General features: G+C 51.9%; 1 protein-coding gene across 1 annotated transcript in view; it reads left to right on the forward strand.

The window, feature by feature from the left end:
• The window catches only part of EXT2 (exostosin glycosyltransferase 2), a 125,399-nt gene extending 124,510 nt beyond the window's left edge, over positions 1-889 (forward strand). The window contains exon 14 of the mRNA XM_037166099.2: positions 2-889. Within this exon, the coding sequence (XP_037021994.1) occupies positions 2-140 (139 nt within the window). The 3' untranslated portion in view covers positions 141-889. The remainder of the gene's footprint in view (position 1) is intronic.
• Positions 890-16,374: the final 15,485 nt, after the last annotated feature.

Raw genomic sequence — 16,374 nt, forward strand, 5'->3', positions numbered from 1 at the left:
GGTCTGAGTGCATCAACAAGTTTGCTTCAGTCTTTGGGACAATGCCTCTGAAGGTGGTGGAGCACCGCGCTGACCCTGTCCTGTACAAAGACGACTTTCCCGAGAAACTGAAGAGTTTCCCCAACATCGGCAGCTTGTAAACCCTCCACGGGTGGAAGACTGAATGTTCAGCTTGGACAAAGGAAGAGAACAGGGCCTCCCTAGTGCTTTGATACCAGGGCGGGGACTCGAAGGGAAGATTGATGTGCTGGATCTTGGCACACATGCCCCTGACCTACTTCCTCGAGAACAGGAACCTTGGGAGACTGTCTAGGCCCCTTGAGCTGCGCCCCCTCCATCTCAGCGCTCCCCTCGATGTCCGGCAACCTCCCTCTCAGAGGGCGGTGGAGGCTTCGGTGGCTCCTGGTCTGCTTCCTGCTCAGGCCCCATTGTCTCCAGCTCCGGCGTCACAGTTCAAAAGGAGCTGTTGCTACAAAGCTGCCAAGGCGTGAAACCCACAGCCCACTTTGGGTTTGGGGAGCCATGGAAGAGAGCCCCCCACCTCACTTCTAGTTACTTCAAATCAGTGACTTTTTCGGAGGAAAAGCCAAGCCAAAATTGGGTGCAAAATCCAATCATAGTGGGATTTGATGGGCAGCATGGGGCGAGTGTGTTTACAGTTGTTCGTGCGGAAAGGAGCACCATCGTTAATAAATAACAAGAATAAACTTGGTTTCCTGTACTCACCACTGTGACCCTACTCCTGCCCTACCCTGTGGGCTCGGGACCTGGGTGCCGGGCTTGGGCACAGAAGGGCATTGGCTGCCGCTTGGGGCTCCTCTGTGCCCCATGAAGTATTCTGTTCAGTTGGCTTTTTCGACATGATTAAAATTTTTTATTTCTTTTTCTACCATGTCTGAAACTTTGATTATTGGTGGTCTGTGGAGCATCTTTCCCCTTTTGTGTATTTACCACCTCCTCCTCCTCCTCCTGGCTGCGGTTCCAGGCTGCTGCCCACGTGCGGGAAGGCGCGGCGGAGGAACGTCTGGTGCCACGCACGTCAAACAGAGTCAGCTCCCCAAACTAAACATTCTGAGGGAGGGGGTGTCCCGAAACCACCGCAGGCTCTGTTTGTTCCCTTACTCCGTCCAGTCAACCGTTGGCAGGTACTCTCAGGGAAAACAGGCCCCTGAGAGCCGCGCACCGAGTGTAAACGCTGAGGGAGACGTGACCCCACCCCAAGGGGACGCCAAAACTTCCCTCATTCTTTTGGTATAAACGTAACATTAGCCAGGGAAGTTCTGGCTAATGTTAAATGCTGCTGTAACAACTGCTTTGCAATAGTTGCTGGTATATTTAAATCGTTAAATTTCAGCATTTAGTAATACTGCACATGTGTGAATTATACCTCTTTAAGCCCAGTTGATGAGCAAATCTACTCTGGCAAATGTTAGATGTTATGCATTCAAAACAGATTTATCTGGCTCTAATATTAAGATTAGCCACAGTTTGGGCTTTAGCCATAACATACGTCCCCAGGACATAAAATATCGAACAGTGTGCTTGGAATATGGATATCATTACTGAAACCTCGCTCTGTGCCAGGCGAAGTCACTGATACCCTCTCGTTCTGTTGAGTGATGCGGAGGTGGGCAGTTACACGCTGTCGTTTTCGAACTTGTCCTTTTAACAAGAGTCACTTCACAGGTGTTCCCACAGGTTTTGAGAGGTCGGAGAAAGACTTCAGAGGTAGTGAAGCGGGGAGTTTGCACCGTGAGGACGTCACCTTTCGTGCTGAGGAGTGGGGGGCCGTGGGCAGGGACGGGGCGAAGGGCCGGGGGCCGTCCTGCGCGGCCCGTCCGCTTTGTAGCGGCCGACGCTGAAGCTGCAACCCGCTCGGCACGGCAGCCGCAAACACGGTCCTCGGCGAGCGCTTCTGGTTCGAATCATTGATTACGTACCAGGCAGTAGGGTGTGTGGGAAGGCATTTGGGTGTCATACTCCTAATACTGGGGATGGTATGACCGAAACCAAGAGGAAATGATTTTTTTGGTTGCCCAGATACCAGTAGCTAAAACAAACAGTGAGTTCTGTTTTGGGGGTTCTCTAGTGTGTGTTCAAATCTGGGGCAGGTAGAGGGGTAGAGCCCCCATTTCAGTCCCTGCTCACAGCCAGGAACTGTGCTGACGTCATTTGTGTCTGCGTTACGTCACCCTCAGTGCTCTCACCTCGGCCTTGCTGCTTCAGAGGTGTCTGCCCTTTTCATGCCACTGAACACACGGCCTGAGCGACTGGCTTCTCGTCCAAGTCTCCCTCCTAAAGAGTGTGTCTTTTCTTTCTTTATTTTCAAACCTTCCTACATACCTATTGGTACTTCTTAATCCCCTCACCTGGAAGAGGAACTCTTTAATCTGAGATCTCTGGGATCCCAAAGATCTGATTGGAGTCTTCGGTATTTTTACCACCGAAAGTCACAGGTTTCTGGACACAAGTGATAAAGATGTGACTGCTGGGTTAAAAGCCCAGACCCTTTGTGATGGTTTTCAGCAAAGGTAGAATTAAGAAGTAGATAAAGAGGCTTGGGAAGTGGGGCCGTGCTGTTGAGACTCTGCTGGCTCTGCAGTCGAAGCTCCGTGGGAACCCCGCTGAGAGAGGGAAGATTTGGGATGTTAAGAAGGTTCCCATCCACCGCCCATGCTGAGCCTGGTGGGTTTCTTTTGCTGTAGGGACAGTAGCTTCTTTCTGGGCAGGCCGCTTTTTCCGTTCATCTTGGCCCAGGTGATCTGGTGCAGCAGCAGAAGCCACAGCAGGCGGTTCGCCAAGCTGCCTGGCACAGGGAGGCAGAGATGGATGCTGAACTGGCCCCGGGCCGCTTCGAGCCACTCCCTGGGGAGCAGCCCTGGCAGCGGGCTGACCGCGCTGGCAGGCCGCTGCCATCCAGGAAGGCTTTGGAAGCCGCCTGCGCTTTCCACTGCGGGGCCTGGAGGCACATGAAACCCGTGGGGCGGTCTGCTCCCCTCACCCCAGAGCTGTGTTCCAGGCCCTGGGGCTCCCACCCTTGGCCAGTGTTTGATCCTCACCATTTTCTGCTTCTGAGTGAGACCCAGAAAAGCTTTTGGCCCCGCGATGCCAGCCGTGCCTACTCTGACCCTCCGAACGGGCTTCAGGCAGCTTCTTCCGGTGTGAGAGGGAGGCGGGCAGGACTCTGCCTCGGAGTAAGATCCCCCCCACCCCGTCTCTCCAGGATGGTGCATGCCAAGCTCAACTCAGCCTGTCTTCCACCTCTATTCAACCAACTCATGGGGTCCCCAGCTTCAGGTTCCCAGGGAGGGTGCGTGGGTCTCTACGGGCAACTCTACACCGTGACTTTAACGTGGGGCTCCCTGTCGCCACGCAGGGAAGGTGATGGGAGAGCCCGAACCCCCTCTCCCGGCCTCCCAGCCTCCTTCCCTTTCAAGAAAATGGTGAGTGGCCGTCACCTGTGTCTGCCGTTTTGTTTCCTCACATATACAGCCTTTTCGGGGGTAGGACTTTTTCTTCTCCAAGCCGATTGGGCCTCCGATTGCATTTCTTCTCAGTCCCCCTGAGGGCTCAGCTGTCGGGTAAAAGGCAAAGGAGGGGAAAGATGCGTTGGTGGTTTTCGAGAGGTCCCTCCCTGGCAGCTGTGTCTGCTAGAGCGTCCTTCAGCAAAGTGCCATTTGTCTGTGTAGGAAGGGTGTCCGAGCTGTGGCCAACGGGCCACATGTGGCCCGGGGTGGCTATGAGTGGAGACCCAACACAAAATCGGAAATTTACCCTTTTTTGCTCATCAGCTTTCATCAGTGTTTGTGTATTCAGTGTGTGGCCCAAGACAACTCTTCTCCCAGGGCTGCCCAGAGACGCCAAAAGGTCGGACGGCCCTGGTACAGCCTCTCAGTCGCTGCACACGGGCGGGAGCCGCCCACACAGCGGGGGCCGGCGCCATCCGCCGGAGACCCAGGCTGCGGCTGAGCTGCGCCCCCACGTCGAGCCTCCACCATGTGAACTGTGGCGTGGCATTTCTGCGCACTCAGTAGAAATCGTGCTTCACATGTTGGGCCTTGGTCTCTTCCCAGGCTAGCAGTATGCAGGACCACACTGCCGTGTGGAGCTGGGCCGCAGCGAGGCGATTCCGCCCTACTGTAGGCCATTGTAAGTGTCCCAAACACGCGTAAGGTAGGCTAGGCTAAGCTAGGATGATCGGTAGGTTAGGTGTATTAAATGCATTTTTGACGACGATTATTTTCAGCTTCCTGTGGTTTTTATCAGGATGTAACCCTGTTGTAAGGCGAGGATCATCCGCCTACTTGGGCTTTTAGGTGTAGCTGCCAATGTATATCGTTAGCTGCTGAACCCAGGGATAAACTCCGTGAACGTCTGGTTTTCTGGTAATCACAGCTGAAGAACAGCCAACGTAGGCCCTGATCCAGGTGAAGTAAGAGCATTTATTCACTCATTCAGCTTTTCTAATTGTTCGTTCATTCATCCAAATACACTCTTTGCAAGGCTCTGTGCTAGACCCAGGAGACAGAATTGAGCAGTCACTGTCCTGATCTTGGGGAGCTGCTGCGAGCCCATTAACGGCTGAGGACTCCGTACATGTAAGTTTTAGCCCCAGCCGTGAATGAGTATTCACTAACACCATCTGCCTCGGTGCCTGGAGGATGCACGGATTTTTTCATTTCCTCTTCTCATAGCACCTTCCCTTGAGTTGCACCCTTGCCTTGCCTTGGCCTTGGGAGTCCGCTGCCATGCCTTAGTTTCCTCTACCAGGAATGGTTGATGAGACACACGACGCATCAGGTCGCTTCTCCGTCTCTTAACCAGGGCCTTTGCCAGATCATACCTGATGATGCTGGCAGCCAGCCCTCTTCCGGCCCCTATTTCTGTTACCAGAGAGCTTGGGGGTCTGGATCCTATCTGGCCGCGTCAGGGTGGATTACCGAATGAGCGGTTCTTTTGCCCCAGTCCCTTTCCTGTGCTATAAATAAGCCCTGTGTTTATTTTCTTATGTTATTGAAATGAGAACTTGGGATTTGGGCCTCTTGACGAGTCAGGAGAGCGTCCGTCCGGTGCCTGGTGAGGGCTCTGCCTGCCTGGCTGCTGTCTGAAGCTATTTGGAGTCCTCCCCTTGTGTTTTGGATGTGGCTTAATTTCAATAGTACGGGCTGGATACAGCCCTGTATCTGCTGATTTTCAGGTTTCAGCTTTCTTCCAGCCTTGCTGCCTGCTTAGAAGTGAAGTTGTGTTTCTCATTAAGGGAGTAACAGCCACAATTGAGGTAATTAACGAAAATTGTGCGTTGGTGGCAGCAGCTCCTATAGGATTTCCAATGGTCTTTCTCCGGTAGATCCTGAGGGGCTTACCTTCATCTCCCTCCTCCTGACTGTGCTACACCCAACCTCTGTCCCTGCTTTCTGGATAGAGTTCCAGTCATTTCTCCTAACAGCCTTGAGCCTTGTTCTCGTTACTGGTTTGGTGTGACGTATTAGTAGCTTGGCCAAATGAGGGCTCCATTAACTCCATCTTCTCCAATGCCAAGTTCAGGGGTGTCAAACTCATTTTCATGGGGGGCCACCACATCAGCCTCGTAGTTGCCTTTAGTGGGCTAAATGTAATGTCAACTCCTTAACAGTTAAGGAGTAGTTACATTTATACAGTCCTACAATTATTTTAGTCCTTCGAAGGCAACCGTGAGGCCGATATGGCCCCCCCGTGAAAATGAGTTTGACACCCCTGGCCTACAAGATCCAAGGACTTGTCTCCCTCTCTCATCGCACCTTCTGGTTGCCGGTTGCACCTTGGCCCCTTTGTAGAAGTTGTGAGGAGGACTCTCCGTAACAGCAGAGCAATGCTCCCTCGGCCCCCTGGCAACGCCATCTCAGTGGAGGGAGTGACCGGAGACGCTGGGTGAAAAGGAAACATCCGACAGCCCAGTGCCGTGTTTACGTGCCATGTGGAAGTCTGGACGTTTGGAAATGCTCCACATCAGGCCTCCCTAAGAAGTGGCTTCTGGCTTCTCTGGGCTTTGAGAACACATCAGATGTACCCAGTGGGACTGTGAGTTGGACACAGCATCATCTCTCAGAACTCGGGCTGAAGATCCCTGTCTTCCAGGCTGGATTAGCTTGGCAAGTCATTCAGGAGAGGAATCTCTTTGTGGACACAACCTGACCCTTGAAGTCTATTGAGGAGAATTGCATCTAACAACCAGATTTAGTTCACGTTCAGAGAAAGGACCAGGAGAATTTTAGTCTATCAACTTAAAAAATCTGATGTGATGGATTCTCTTAATAAATATGTGTTGAGCACTTACTATATGCTAGATACTGTGCTCGGGGGGAGGATGCTGCACTGAACGAAACAAAGCACTTGCCCTCGTCAAGTTTACATCCTGAGAGGGAAGACAGCCAAACAAGGAGATGAATGTAACTCGGTAACATGCCACGAAGAAAACAAAGCCGAGTTAGAGGAGACAGAGAGCGACTTGGGCGTGAGGAGGTATTTTAGATGGGTTGGCCAGAAGTGACACTGTAGCACAGATCCAAGTGTTACAAGGAGGGGACCGTGAGGATGCCAGGCAGAGGGAAGAGCTAGCATGAAGGCCTTCGTGCGGGCACAAGCTCAGCTTGTTTTAGGAACAGCCAGGACCCCGGTGGGGCTGCAGTGTGTTGAGTGCGGGGAGCATGGTAAAGATGCAGAAAAGCAGGCCGGGGCCAAACTGTTAGGACTGTATAGGTCAAAAAGATTCTACGTTTTCATTGTGGGTATGATGGGAAGGCACTGAAAGGTTTTAAGCAAAGGAATGACATCCGATTGGTGGTGTTTTGTTTTGTTTTTGCAATCACTTTGGGTACTGGATCGAGATAGGCCGTAGGGAGTAAGAATGAAAGGAGGGTATTTTAGGGAGTCCAAGTCAAAGACAGCAGGGGCTTAGCTGAGGATGGCAGGAGCAGAGGTGGCGAGAAGTTACATCAGGAACAGAATTTATTGGAGCTACTGATGAAGATAGTTGAAAACAATAGCGGAGTCCCAGCTAAGTGAGTGATACCGGTCACCAAAACACAGCAGGCTGGCAGGGATGAGGGCAGGGAAAATCGAGAGCTGCACTTTAGACGTGCTGGGTTGGAGGTGTCTGTTAGACATTGAAGGGGTGGTGGTATAATGTAAACATACCTAGAGCACAGGAAAAGTTAAGACTGAAGATACAGATGTGACTTGGAATCACAGGACTAGATGAGATTACCCAGAGTCAGTGAAGCAGAGAAGAAGAAAAGGACCAAGGGCCAGGTTACTGGGCCTACTCTAACACGTGCAAGTGCGAAGGGAAAGGAGGAACCAGGGATGGAGACCGAGGAGTCTACTTCAGTTGCCAGTGAGTTAGGAAGACGTCTTTAGGATAGACTGTGATAAAGCTACATCCAAAGGAAAAAAAAAACACCATTTTTTAAAGGCATAGCTAATAAGACAATGCTGGAGATGGAATGCCAGAAAAATATTTTTTAAGGGCATGAAAAGAAGAGTAAACAAAGAACAGAGGTAGCAAATAAAAAAAGCAAGGGGCTTAAGCCCAAACATATCAATAATTACATTAAATTTAAATGGTCTAAACATCTTAGTTAAAGGGCAGAGATTATTCTGAATTAATCATCAAGAACAATTTAACATGATCTACAAGAAAAACACTATAAAATACAGTTTAAAAAGTAAGAGGGGACCCTGGCTGGTGTGGTTCAGTGGATTGAGTGCTGGCCTGTGAACCAAAGGGTTGCCGATTCAATTCCCAGTCAGGGCACATGCCTGGGTTGTGGGCTAGGTCCCCAGTTGGGGATGCATGCTAGGCAACCACACATTGATGTTTCTCTTTCTCTCTTCCTCCCTCCCTTACTCTCTCTCTAAAAATAAATAAAATCTTTTTTGAGTAAAAGGATAGAAAAGATATACTACATAAACATGAACCATAAAAAAGTGGGAGTGATTATATCAATCAAGGGTAAAATAAATTTCAAAACAAGGACTATAGCCATGGAAAAAGGAGTATTTTATAATGATATGGGCATCAATTCAAGAACAAAGAATGGGTACCCCAAATGTCTAGGCACTGCCTAACAGTGCTTCAAAACACATAAAGCAAAAACGTAACCACTAAAAGCAAATAGAAAATCCACAGTTATACTGGGATATTTCAGTACTCCTCTCCTAGAACTGATAAGACAAGTTGACAGAAAAGTCTGATATCTAGATGACCACCCTTAGCTAATGACAGTTACAAAACACTCTATCCACCAGTAACTGAATATTCCTTCTCCTAACTGCACATGCAAGATTCACCACAAATGAGTTGCATTTTATGATATTTCAATAGTTTTAGAGGAAATGAAAACAAATGCATTCTCTGATTGAAATGAAATTTAATCAGAAATCAATATCAGATACCTGGCAAAATCCCCAATAGTTGAAAATTAATGTATTTCTAAATAATGCAGGGGTTAATGAAGATCCAAAGGATATTTTGAAATATTTTCTGTTTTTAAAATTTTATTTATTGATTTTTTTAGAGAGAGGAAGAAAGAGAGAAATTGTTATTCCACTTATTTGTGCATTCATTGGTTGATTCTTGCATGTGCTCTGACCAGGGATAGAACCTACAACCTTGGTGTATCGGGACAGTGCTCTAACCAACTGTGCTACCTGGCCAGGTCAAAAATATTTTGGACTGAAATGAGAACACAATGTATGGGGTAGAGTACTTGAAGATGTATAGCTTCGAGTGCTTATATCAGAAATGAAGAAAGAACTAACATCAGTGAATTCAAGCTTCTACCTTAAACTTCAGCAAATTAAGTCCAAAATAAGTAGAAGACAGAATAAAAATGAGAATGAAAATAAATGAAATAGAAAAATGGACGAACAATGGAGAAAAATCAAACAAAAACTGGTTCTTTGAAAAGATCAATTAATGTTCCTACCTGTTCAAGGAAAAATAAGAGAATGTACAAATTATCTGTATCCAGGAATCAGAGAGCAGACATTGGTACAGATTTTTAAAATATTAAAAGGGGAATACATATGATGAACAATTTTATACTGATAAGCCCTAAAACGTAGGTGAAGTGAACAGAAGCCTTGAAAAACAAAAACTTACAAAACTGCCTCAAGAAGAAACACAATCTGAACAGCCCTGTATCTGTTAAAGCAACCGAATCCATAACCTAAAACTTCCTGCAAAGAAAAACCCGAGTCACACAGCTTTACTAGCAAATTCTATCCAACAATGAAGGGAGACGCAATACCAACCTTACACAAACCTTTTCAGGGAATACGAGAGGAAGGAATGTGTCCCAACTCACTCAGTGTGGCCATTATTACCTTTGACACTAAAGCCAGATAAAAACATCATGACAAAAGGAAACTGCAGACCAATAGCCCTCTTGAACAGAGACATGAAACCCTTAACAAAATATTAGCAAACCAAACGCATCAATGTAGGGAAAGGGAGGTGCTACAGAACACAAATGGTTGCTCTAACACTTGAAAATCGATCAGTGTAGTTCACAATATTAATAGAATAAAGGAGAATAACCATACGATTATTGCAAGAGATCTAGAAAATACCTTTGACAAAATTCCACGCCCATTCCTAGCAGCTTATTCATAACAGCCCAAAACTAGAACCAACTCTGATGTCCAACAGCAGAAGGACGGATGGACAAACAGTGGTCGTCCATTCAGTGGAATGTGGCGAAGCAATAGTTACAACGAGCTACTGAGACACACAACGCGGATGAGCTCCCAAGAGGGACGAGCTTCCAAAGAGATGAGTGGAAGAAGCCAGACACATAAGGGTGCGCATTGTGCGCTTGCACACACACTCCCAGCAACGCAGACCCGCCCCACTTGGATGGAGGCCGGCGATGACAAGCAAACTAGGGTGCCGGAAAGTAGATCCCCAGTTGCCTGGGCCTGGGGTAGACTGGGGTGAGGCCCCAGGGCATTTTGGGGGGTGAGGGGAAGGTTTTACAGTTTGACTGAAGTGATGGTTACGTGTCTGTGTACATTTGTCCAAAATCATCCAATGCTACACTTAAAATTGGTGCATTTTATGCTACCTAACTTATGCCACAATACAGATGATGGTTTTTAAAAGGTGGTTAAAAGCCATCACCTTTCACAATTTCTCGGTTTGGTTGTGGACTGGTGGCATCTCTTTCCACCTTGACCTGGATGACCGACTGCCTTGGGCCTCAGGACCTGGGCTGCTTTATTTCTTTATTTTTTAGAGAGAAGGGAAGGGAGGGAGAAAGACAGGGAGAGAAACATCAATCAGTTGCCTCTTGCACACCCCCAGACTAGGATCTGGCCCACAACCCAGCCCTGTGCCCTGATGGGGAATCAAACTGGTGACCTTTGGGTTTGCTGGACCACGCCTAACCCACAGAACCACACCAGCCAGGGCTCTGCTGTGTTCTTGATTTGGAATGCAGACTTGCCAGCCATCCTGCTGACACATGAGGTGCTTGTAGGATGCTGGGCCACGTGTTCCAGACAAATAGGTGACAAAGACAGCATTTCTGCCTTCAAGGAGCTCATCATCATATCCATGCAGACAGGAGATAAGTCCTTTATCGTCCTATCTAATGAGACAGTGCAGGAGTGAGGCAGCATCGCACACATTCCCTACTATAGAAGGAGAGTGGTCGCTGACCTGCTGGACGAGGTGGCACTTGAGGTTGTGGGGAGCTTTGGTGGAGGTGAGCATTAGGTACACCGGATGTCCTGGGTTTGCAGGAGCACTGAGTCCAGGGTGGGGAGTTAGAAACGGTGAGGCCGGATAGTTTAGGGCTCAACACGAGCTGGGGTGTTCGTCTGTGTGAAGGCTTTTCCGATGATCTGGGTTAAGGATGTGACCGCGGCAGGTCTTTGGTACCGACAAGTGGTGTCAGTATTGATGGAGTGGAACCGGTGGCAGTCAGGTGGGAAGTAACCCCTTGGCAGTAGTCTAGGTAGAAACAGCCCTGAGCACGGTGCTTGCTGGGCCCGTCTGGGAACTTACTGGACCCTCTGAGACCCTTTGGGACAAGGCAAAGGAAGCGCGGCCGCTCGCCCATCTCCACGCCTTCCTCTCTCCCTTTTACCGCATCCCAGTCACAGCGCTGTTGCGGACTGAATCATGCACCCTCCCAAAACTCACATATTGACACCCTAATCCTGGTAGGGCCTATAAGGAGGTAATAACGGTTAAGCGAGGTTGTAAGGGCGGGGTCTCAATTTGATAAGACTGGCATCCTCATTAAAAAAGGAAGAGAAACCAGAGCTCTCTCCTCGTGAGCACGGAGGGAAGGCCACGCGAGGAGGCAGTGGTCCACAGGCCCGGAAGGGAGGCCTCTCGGGAAACCGGGCCTGCCAGCACCCTCAGCATGGACTTCCTGAATCCAGCACTGCAAGAGTGTTAGTGCCCGTTACTGAAGCCGCCCAGTGTGTGGTAGTTTGTCGTGGTAGTTTGTCCTGAGTGGACAAATACACTGCTCACCCCCAGGTCCCTTGCCAATCTCAGGAATATAGTATTGGGGTTCCTGGCACTTCATGGTGCGGTGACACCCTTGGTGAACCCATCCCCCGCCTTTGGCACCCTGTCCCTGCCGCTTGGATGGGAGTGACGCCCCAGGGCGCTTCCTGGCCTCTGGCGGGCCCTACGCCTCCCACCTCCACAGCTCTGCTGTGTGTGGACGTGTTCAGCCCTCCTGGACTGCCAGCCCTTTTGGTGGCCACCTTGTGAGAAAAGTAGGAAGGAGTTGGTACCCTCGTTTCACAGATGAAGAAACCGAAAATTAGAATTTCGGTGGCTTGCCTCAAATAACCAAGCTGACACGTGCCAAGTCAGCTCCTCAGCCTGGGTCTTCCGTCTCTCACCTCCACGGTGGCTTCCTGGCCAGGCCTTCTCCACGCTCAGGCCTGCACAGAGCTTTCGGGCCAAACCCATCTTGGAGAGGAGCAGTGGGCGGCCTTTGTGCTTCATCCTCCCTCGGGCTCTACCCCTTCCCTGGTCGCTCCAGCACACACACACTCATTTATTTTCATTCTCCGTGGTGCAGCTTAGCCTTAAAGGCATAGCAACAGCGAGCTCCTCCTTTCCCACAGACCTTTCCCACAGAATTACGGAGGTACAGTGTGGGTAGAGGACTGGAGAAGGGTTGGGGAAGGGGTTTGTGGGGGAACCAAAAGAGGAGACCCAGGGGGCGTGGCGGGAACGTGGCAACCTCTGTGCAGCTGGGCCCCGCCCTGGCCAGGGCGCCCGGGGGACCTCACGCAGGCCCACAGCCGGTTTGCTCAACACCTTAGCACGTGGTGTGCACATGGCCGTAAACTGAAGCTCCTTTCGGAAGTTGGCCCTCCCTCAAGCCTGTTGGTCTGTGTTGAGCTAAAAAAAAAAATCTGTTTGGAATCAGAATTCCTGGGAAAATGTCAGCTCTCACACCCATTGTCTCTGCAGCTGGCATGTAGACAGGAGGAGCATGTACACAGTTTGCAGTAAGCCCTGAGCGGGGAGCGGGCTGTTGGTGGGGCCTGCTGCTCCTCCACTGCTGGGGGTGTGAGAGCGGGCGTGTGTAGGGGGGGCGACCCTCACTAACCGCCCCACCCACGCCCCACCAGCCAAATCAAGACTTCCCCCCGATTCGTGGGCCCGTGAGCCCGTGTGTGTGTGTGTGTTCTCGTTTAACCCTCCCTCAAGCACAGGGCTTACGTCCCTCCTTCAGATGGCAGGGCTGAGCCCCGGCAGATTTGGGGAGCGAAGATGACTCCCCTCTCTTCTCTGCACAGGGGTCCCTGGAGGCTGCTTGCCCCATCCTAGAGTCACCTTCATGCTGGAAAGCAGGAGAGCACTCTCCTGCAGCAGAACCCGGGCCCCTCCCTGCTTCATCCTTTGTTTTTAGAGTGTTGCTCCTGCGAGTTCTCTCAGCCACTAAGAGGCAGAGCCAGGTCTGAGACCCGCCCGTGCTGGAGGCCTGTCCCACGCTCCACGCCAAGCACCCAGGCTCCGGCACTCAGGGACACGGAGGGACTGCCACGCCGGCTGCAAGGGCCCGGAGGCCCAGGCTGTTCTGGGCACACCCGAGATGCGGGGGTACCGAGGAGCTGCTGCTGGGACCCCATTTTGCTGTCTGACAAGCAGGCTCTGGTAGCCCTACTTCTCCCTGCCCTCTCTGGCTGGTCCTCTGGGATCAAGGGGACCGTCCCAGAGCCTCACAGGCCACGTACCCCTCTGTGTGCAGGAGCCTCGGCAGGCCACCTGTTGTTAATCGAGCCCTGGTAATCCACCCTGTACTGTGTCAGCGGTTCAAAAGGGCACTGTTAGTATTTTTTGCCGACTTCAATTAACGTGAGATTTCAGAGGCCCCTCTGATCACATTTCATCTGTCACAAGTCAGGAACAAAACAGACAGGTTCCAGTTGCAAGGAGGAAGGAGAAGGAGTTTATTGCAAACAACCACCGAACAGACAGTTCGGGCTGTGCCCGGTCAAGGGTGGGCGGGGGCGTCCGGCTGCTTCTGCTCTCTGCCTGGCCCCATGCCTGGGCCCCTCCTCCTCCATGTCCCCTTCCCTCCCCGATAAGATGTAAGTGCAATAACTTACTTCAAAGGCAAGAACATTTCTATTAATATTTTGCTGTAATGTAGTTACATGGTGGTACAGGCAGTAAATCTTTATGGAACCAACCTCATTTTTTTATACATTTTTTCCGGAAATTTTCATGTATTTTTAATATATATTTTTAATATCCACCCCAGGCCATTAAGCTAAAGGAAAAGTTGCATTTATACAAGGTTAGAATATCTTACAAGGAGAACAGTCAGTATTGGTTGAGGTTCATGTTCCTTCTGGCACTCAGCTCTCGTTCCGACCGCTGCACGCCCACACCGTGAGACACTGGACACTGTCCTTCAAAATCAGTAGTATAAAGGCCTAGCTGTGTGTACGTGAGTGAGAGGGCGGGGGGCAGGTGGGATTCTGTAACGCTGTGTTCACCGGACCGCCTTCCCACCTGGCAGCATCCTTCCGGAAGTGCAGTGGGGTGGTGCGACCTTGAGAAGTGGGGTTTGTGTGGTCTCCTCCCTGTTCTGTTGGAGGGTCGTGTATTACCACCCCTGGGGGCCAGTTTGCCAGCCATCCTCCCCCCACGAGGCCCGGTGGCCTCTGCCTCTGATCAGCGGGGCCATCAAGCTGAGCAGAAGCCCCAGAGTGTCTCTCAGGATGGTCTCCCCATGACTCAGCTGGGGAAGAATGGCTGAGTAAGCAGCACACGCGGTGCTTCCACGGGGAAGTCCCTCTTGTGCACCCAGCAGAAATGAGAGCAGGCAGGCACTGGAGCTGGGCCCAGCGCAGCCACAGCAGTGCGTGCTGGGGCCCACCTCACAGTTTCTGCCCCCGCACCTCTTGCAGCGTCTTGGAACTAACCCGGCCACCGTGCTTCCCAAAGCTGGGGCCCGGCAGTGAGAGCTGGGGGTCAAGTATAGCGGAGAGAACTCCCGGAAACTCGCAAAGCCCATGTCCTGCTAGTGCCACCGAGGACCCGGGGGTAAGCCTCCCATGTGCCCGCCCCCAGGGCCCGCTCCTCCAGTGCCCGGGAGCGACGACAGCAGCTGAGTGAGCCTGGTAGCAGCACAGGTCAAGCCTTGGCCGCAGAGACGTTCCCAGGAGGGAGGAGGGGCTCTCGGTGCCAGGGAGGCTGCCCATCCGTCTGCCCATCTGTCTGCCCGCTACCTGGCACCTCAGGTTTGCATAGCCATCTCTGTTGAGATCTTAGGCAAGTAGCCAAAGGAGATCTTTACCTCTTCTCACATATTTGCTCTCGGGGACCCGCTAAGGAAGCCACTCGACCCAGCAAAGCTCCCAAAACTTGCCTAGTCATCACAGGGGCTGCTTCGGGGCACCTCCCACCCTGACACACAGAAGGCCTGGGCCCAGCGGCCCAGCGGGATCGGACCAGAGAGAAGCCTCAGGAGGGGGGTGCTCCGCTGGAGGGCTGAGCTGCTGGGTGCGGTGCAAGGCCTGGGGTGCTCTGTGCACCAGCCACCCAAGAAGGCGCTGCAGCCCTCAGAGCCAGCACAGTGGTCAGAGCCGCTCTGTCAGCCTCCAGTTAGATAGAGCGGGGGCCACTTCTCTGCTGGGGGGCAGGGTCTTCTCACCTCCATTATGAAAGGGTTGGACTAACTAGAGTAATCCCCCTGTGCCCCCAGGACAGGGTGGGGCAGGCCTGGGCTTGGGGCAGCACCTGTGGGGAGATGAATGGGGACCTTTGCCCCATCAGTACTGGGCCCCGGTGCCTCCTTCTGCCAGAGGCTTTTTCTTCTTAGGCACTTCGGTTCCAAGTTGCCTGATTTATTAAGTCTAGTGCAGCCAGAAAGCAGACACAGAGCACTGAGCGCCAGGGGTCCCTCCCAGAAGAATCTACCTCCCCGCCCCGGGGCTTTTTCCGTATCCTGAGTCTCTCCTGGGTGAGAACATACCTCTGGTGACAGGGCCTGGGCCCTTCTAGCCACCAGAGCATTTGAGGAGGAGACTGGACGGTTCCCAGCTGTCAGCGACTTCCTCCTTTCCCTGGCTGGGTTCTGGGGGGTCTGAGTTACCTCAGTGAACCTCAGAACTGGGAAAGGCTTCCTGAGAGCCACTCCAAGGTCCTCAAAGGAACGAAACCCTGAAAGCCAAGCCTTTGAGAACATCTAATTTACGTCCAAGACCCCTGTCGTTTCTAGCAGATCGGTTTTAGAGGGAAGGTTCACAGAGAGGCCTGACTCTGATTCCGGGCAGCCGAAGCCGGCCCGTCCCCACCCTGCTCCTGGAGCTGACGAGAACACGGGCCGAGGTGAAGACCACAGTTTCCCTCGAGCCCCAAGCAGCTCAGGGGAGAGGATCCCAGGCCTGCCCGCCCAACCCAAAAGGCTGTCCTGCGTCCAGGCCCCCTGGCCTGAGAGACCTGGCCCTGCTCACTGACAAGATCAAGGGGATAAAAAAGGCAAAGGGCCACCCTGGGGCCACCTGCCAGGGACCTCCCAGGGCCTGGCTTGGTCAACGGGCACCGGCCGCCACGAGCTTTGGCGATGGCTGGGAATGAATGAACCGCAGGTCTCCCAAGTCAAGCAGACGTGGAATCCGCCCCAGAAGGAGGCCCCTTCTTACAGGCAGGAAGCCCTGCTTCCAGAAGGTACCCTGTCCGCCACAACTAGAACAAGCAAGTGACTCAGGATTGCTCAGCCCCATGGGCCCTTCCAGAGGCCGGAGGGCAGGGCTGAGACTTCCGAGCCCCTGGGGACGAAGAGTGGGGTGGGCTCTGCCCGCCCTGTGCCTGAAAGACCACGGAGGCCCCGCCCGCTGTGGAAG

Source organism: Artibeus jamaicensis, unplaced genomic scaffold, assembly GCF_021234435.1.
Source record: "Artibeus jamaicensis isolate MK-2021 breed Jamaican fruit bat unplaced genomic scaffold, CSHL_Jam_final contig_797, whole genome shotgun sequence".
NCBI classification, from domain to species: Eukaryota; Metazoa; Chordata; class Mammalia; order Chiroptera; family Phyllostomidae; genus Artibeus; species Artibeus jamaicensis.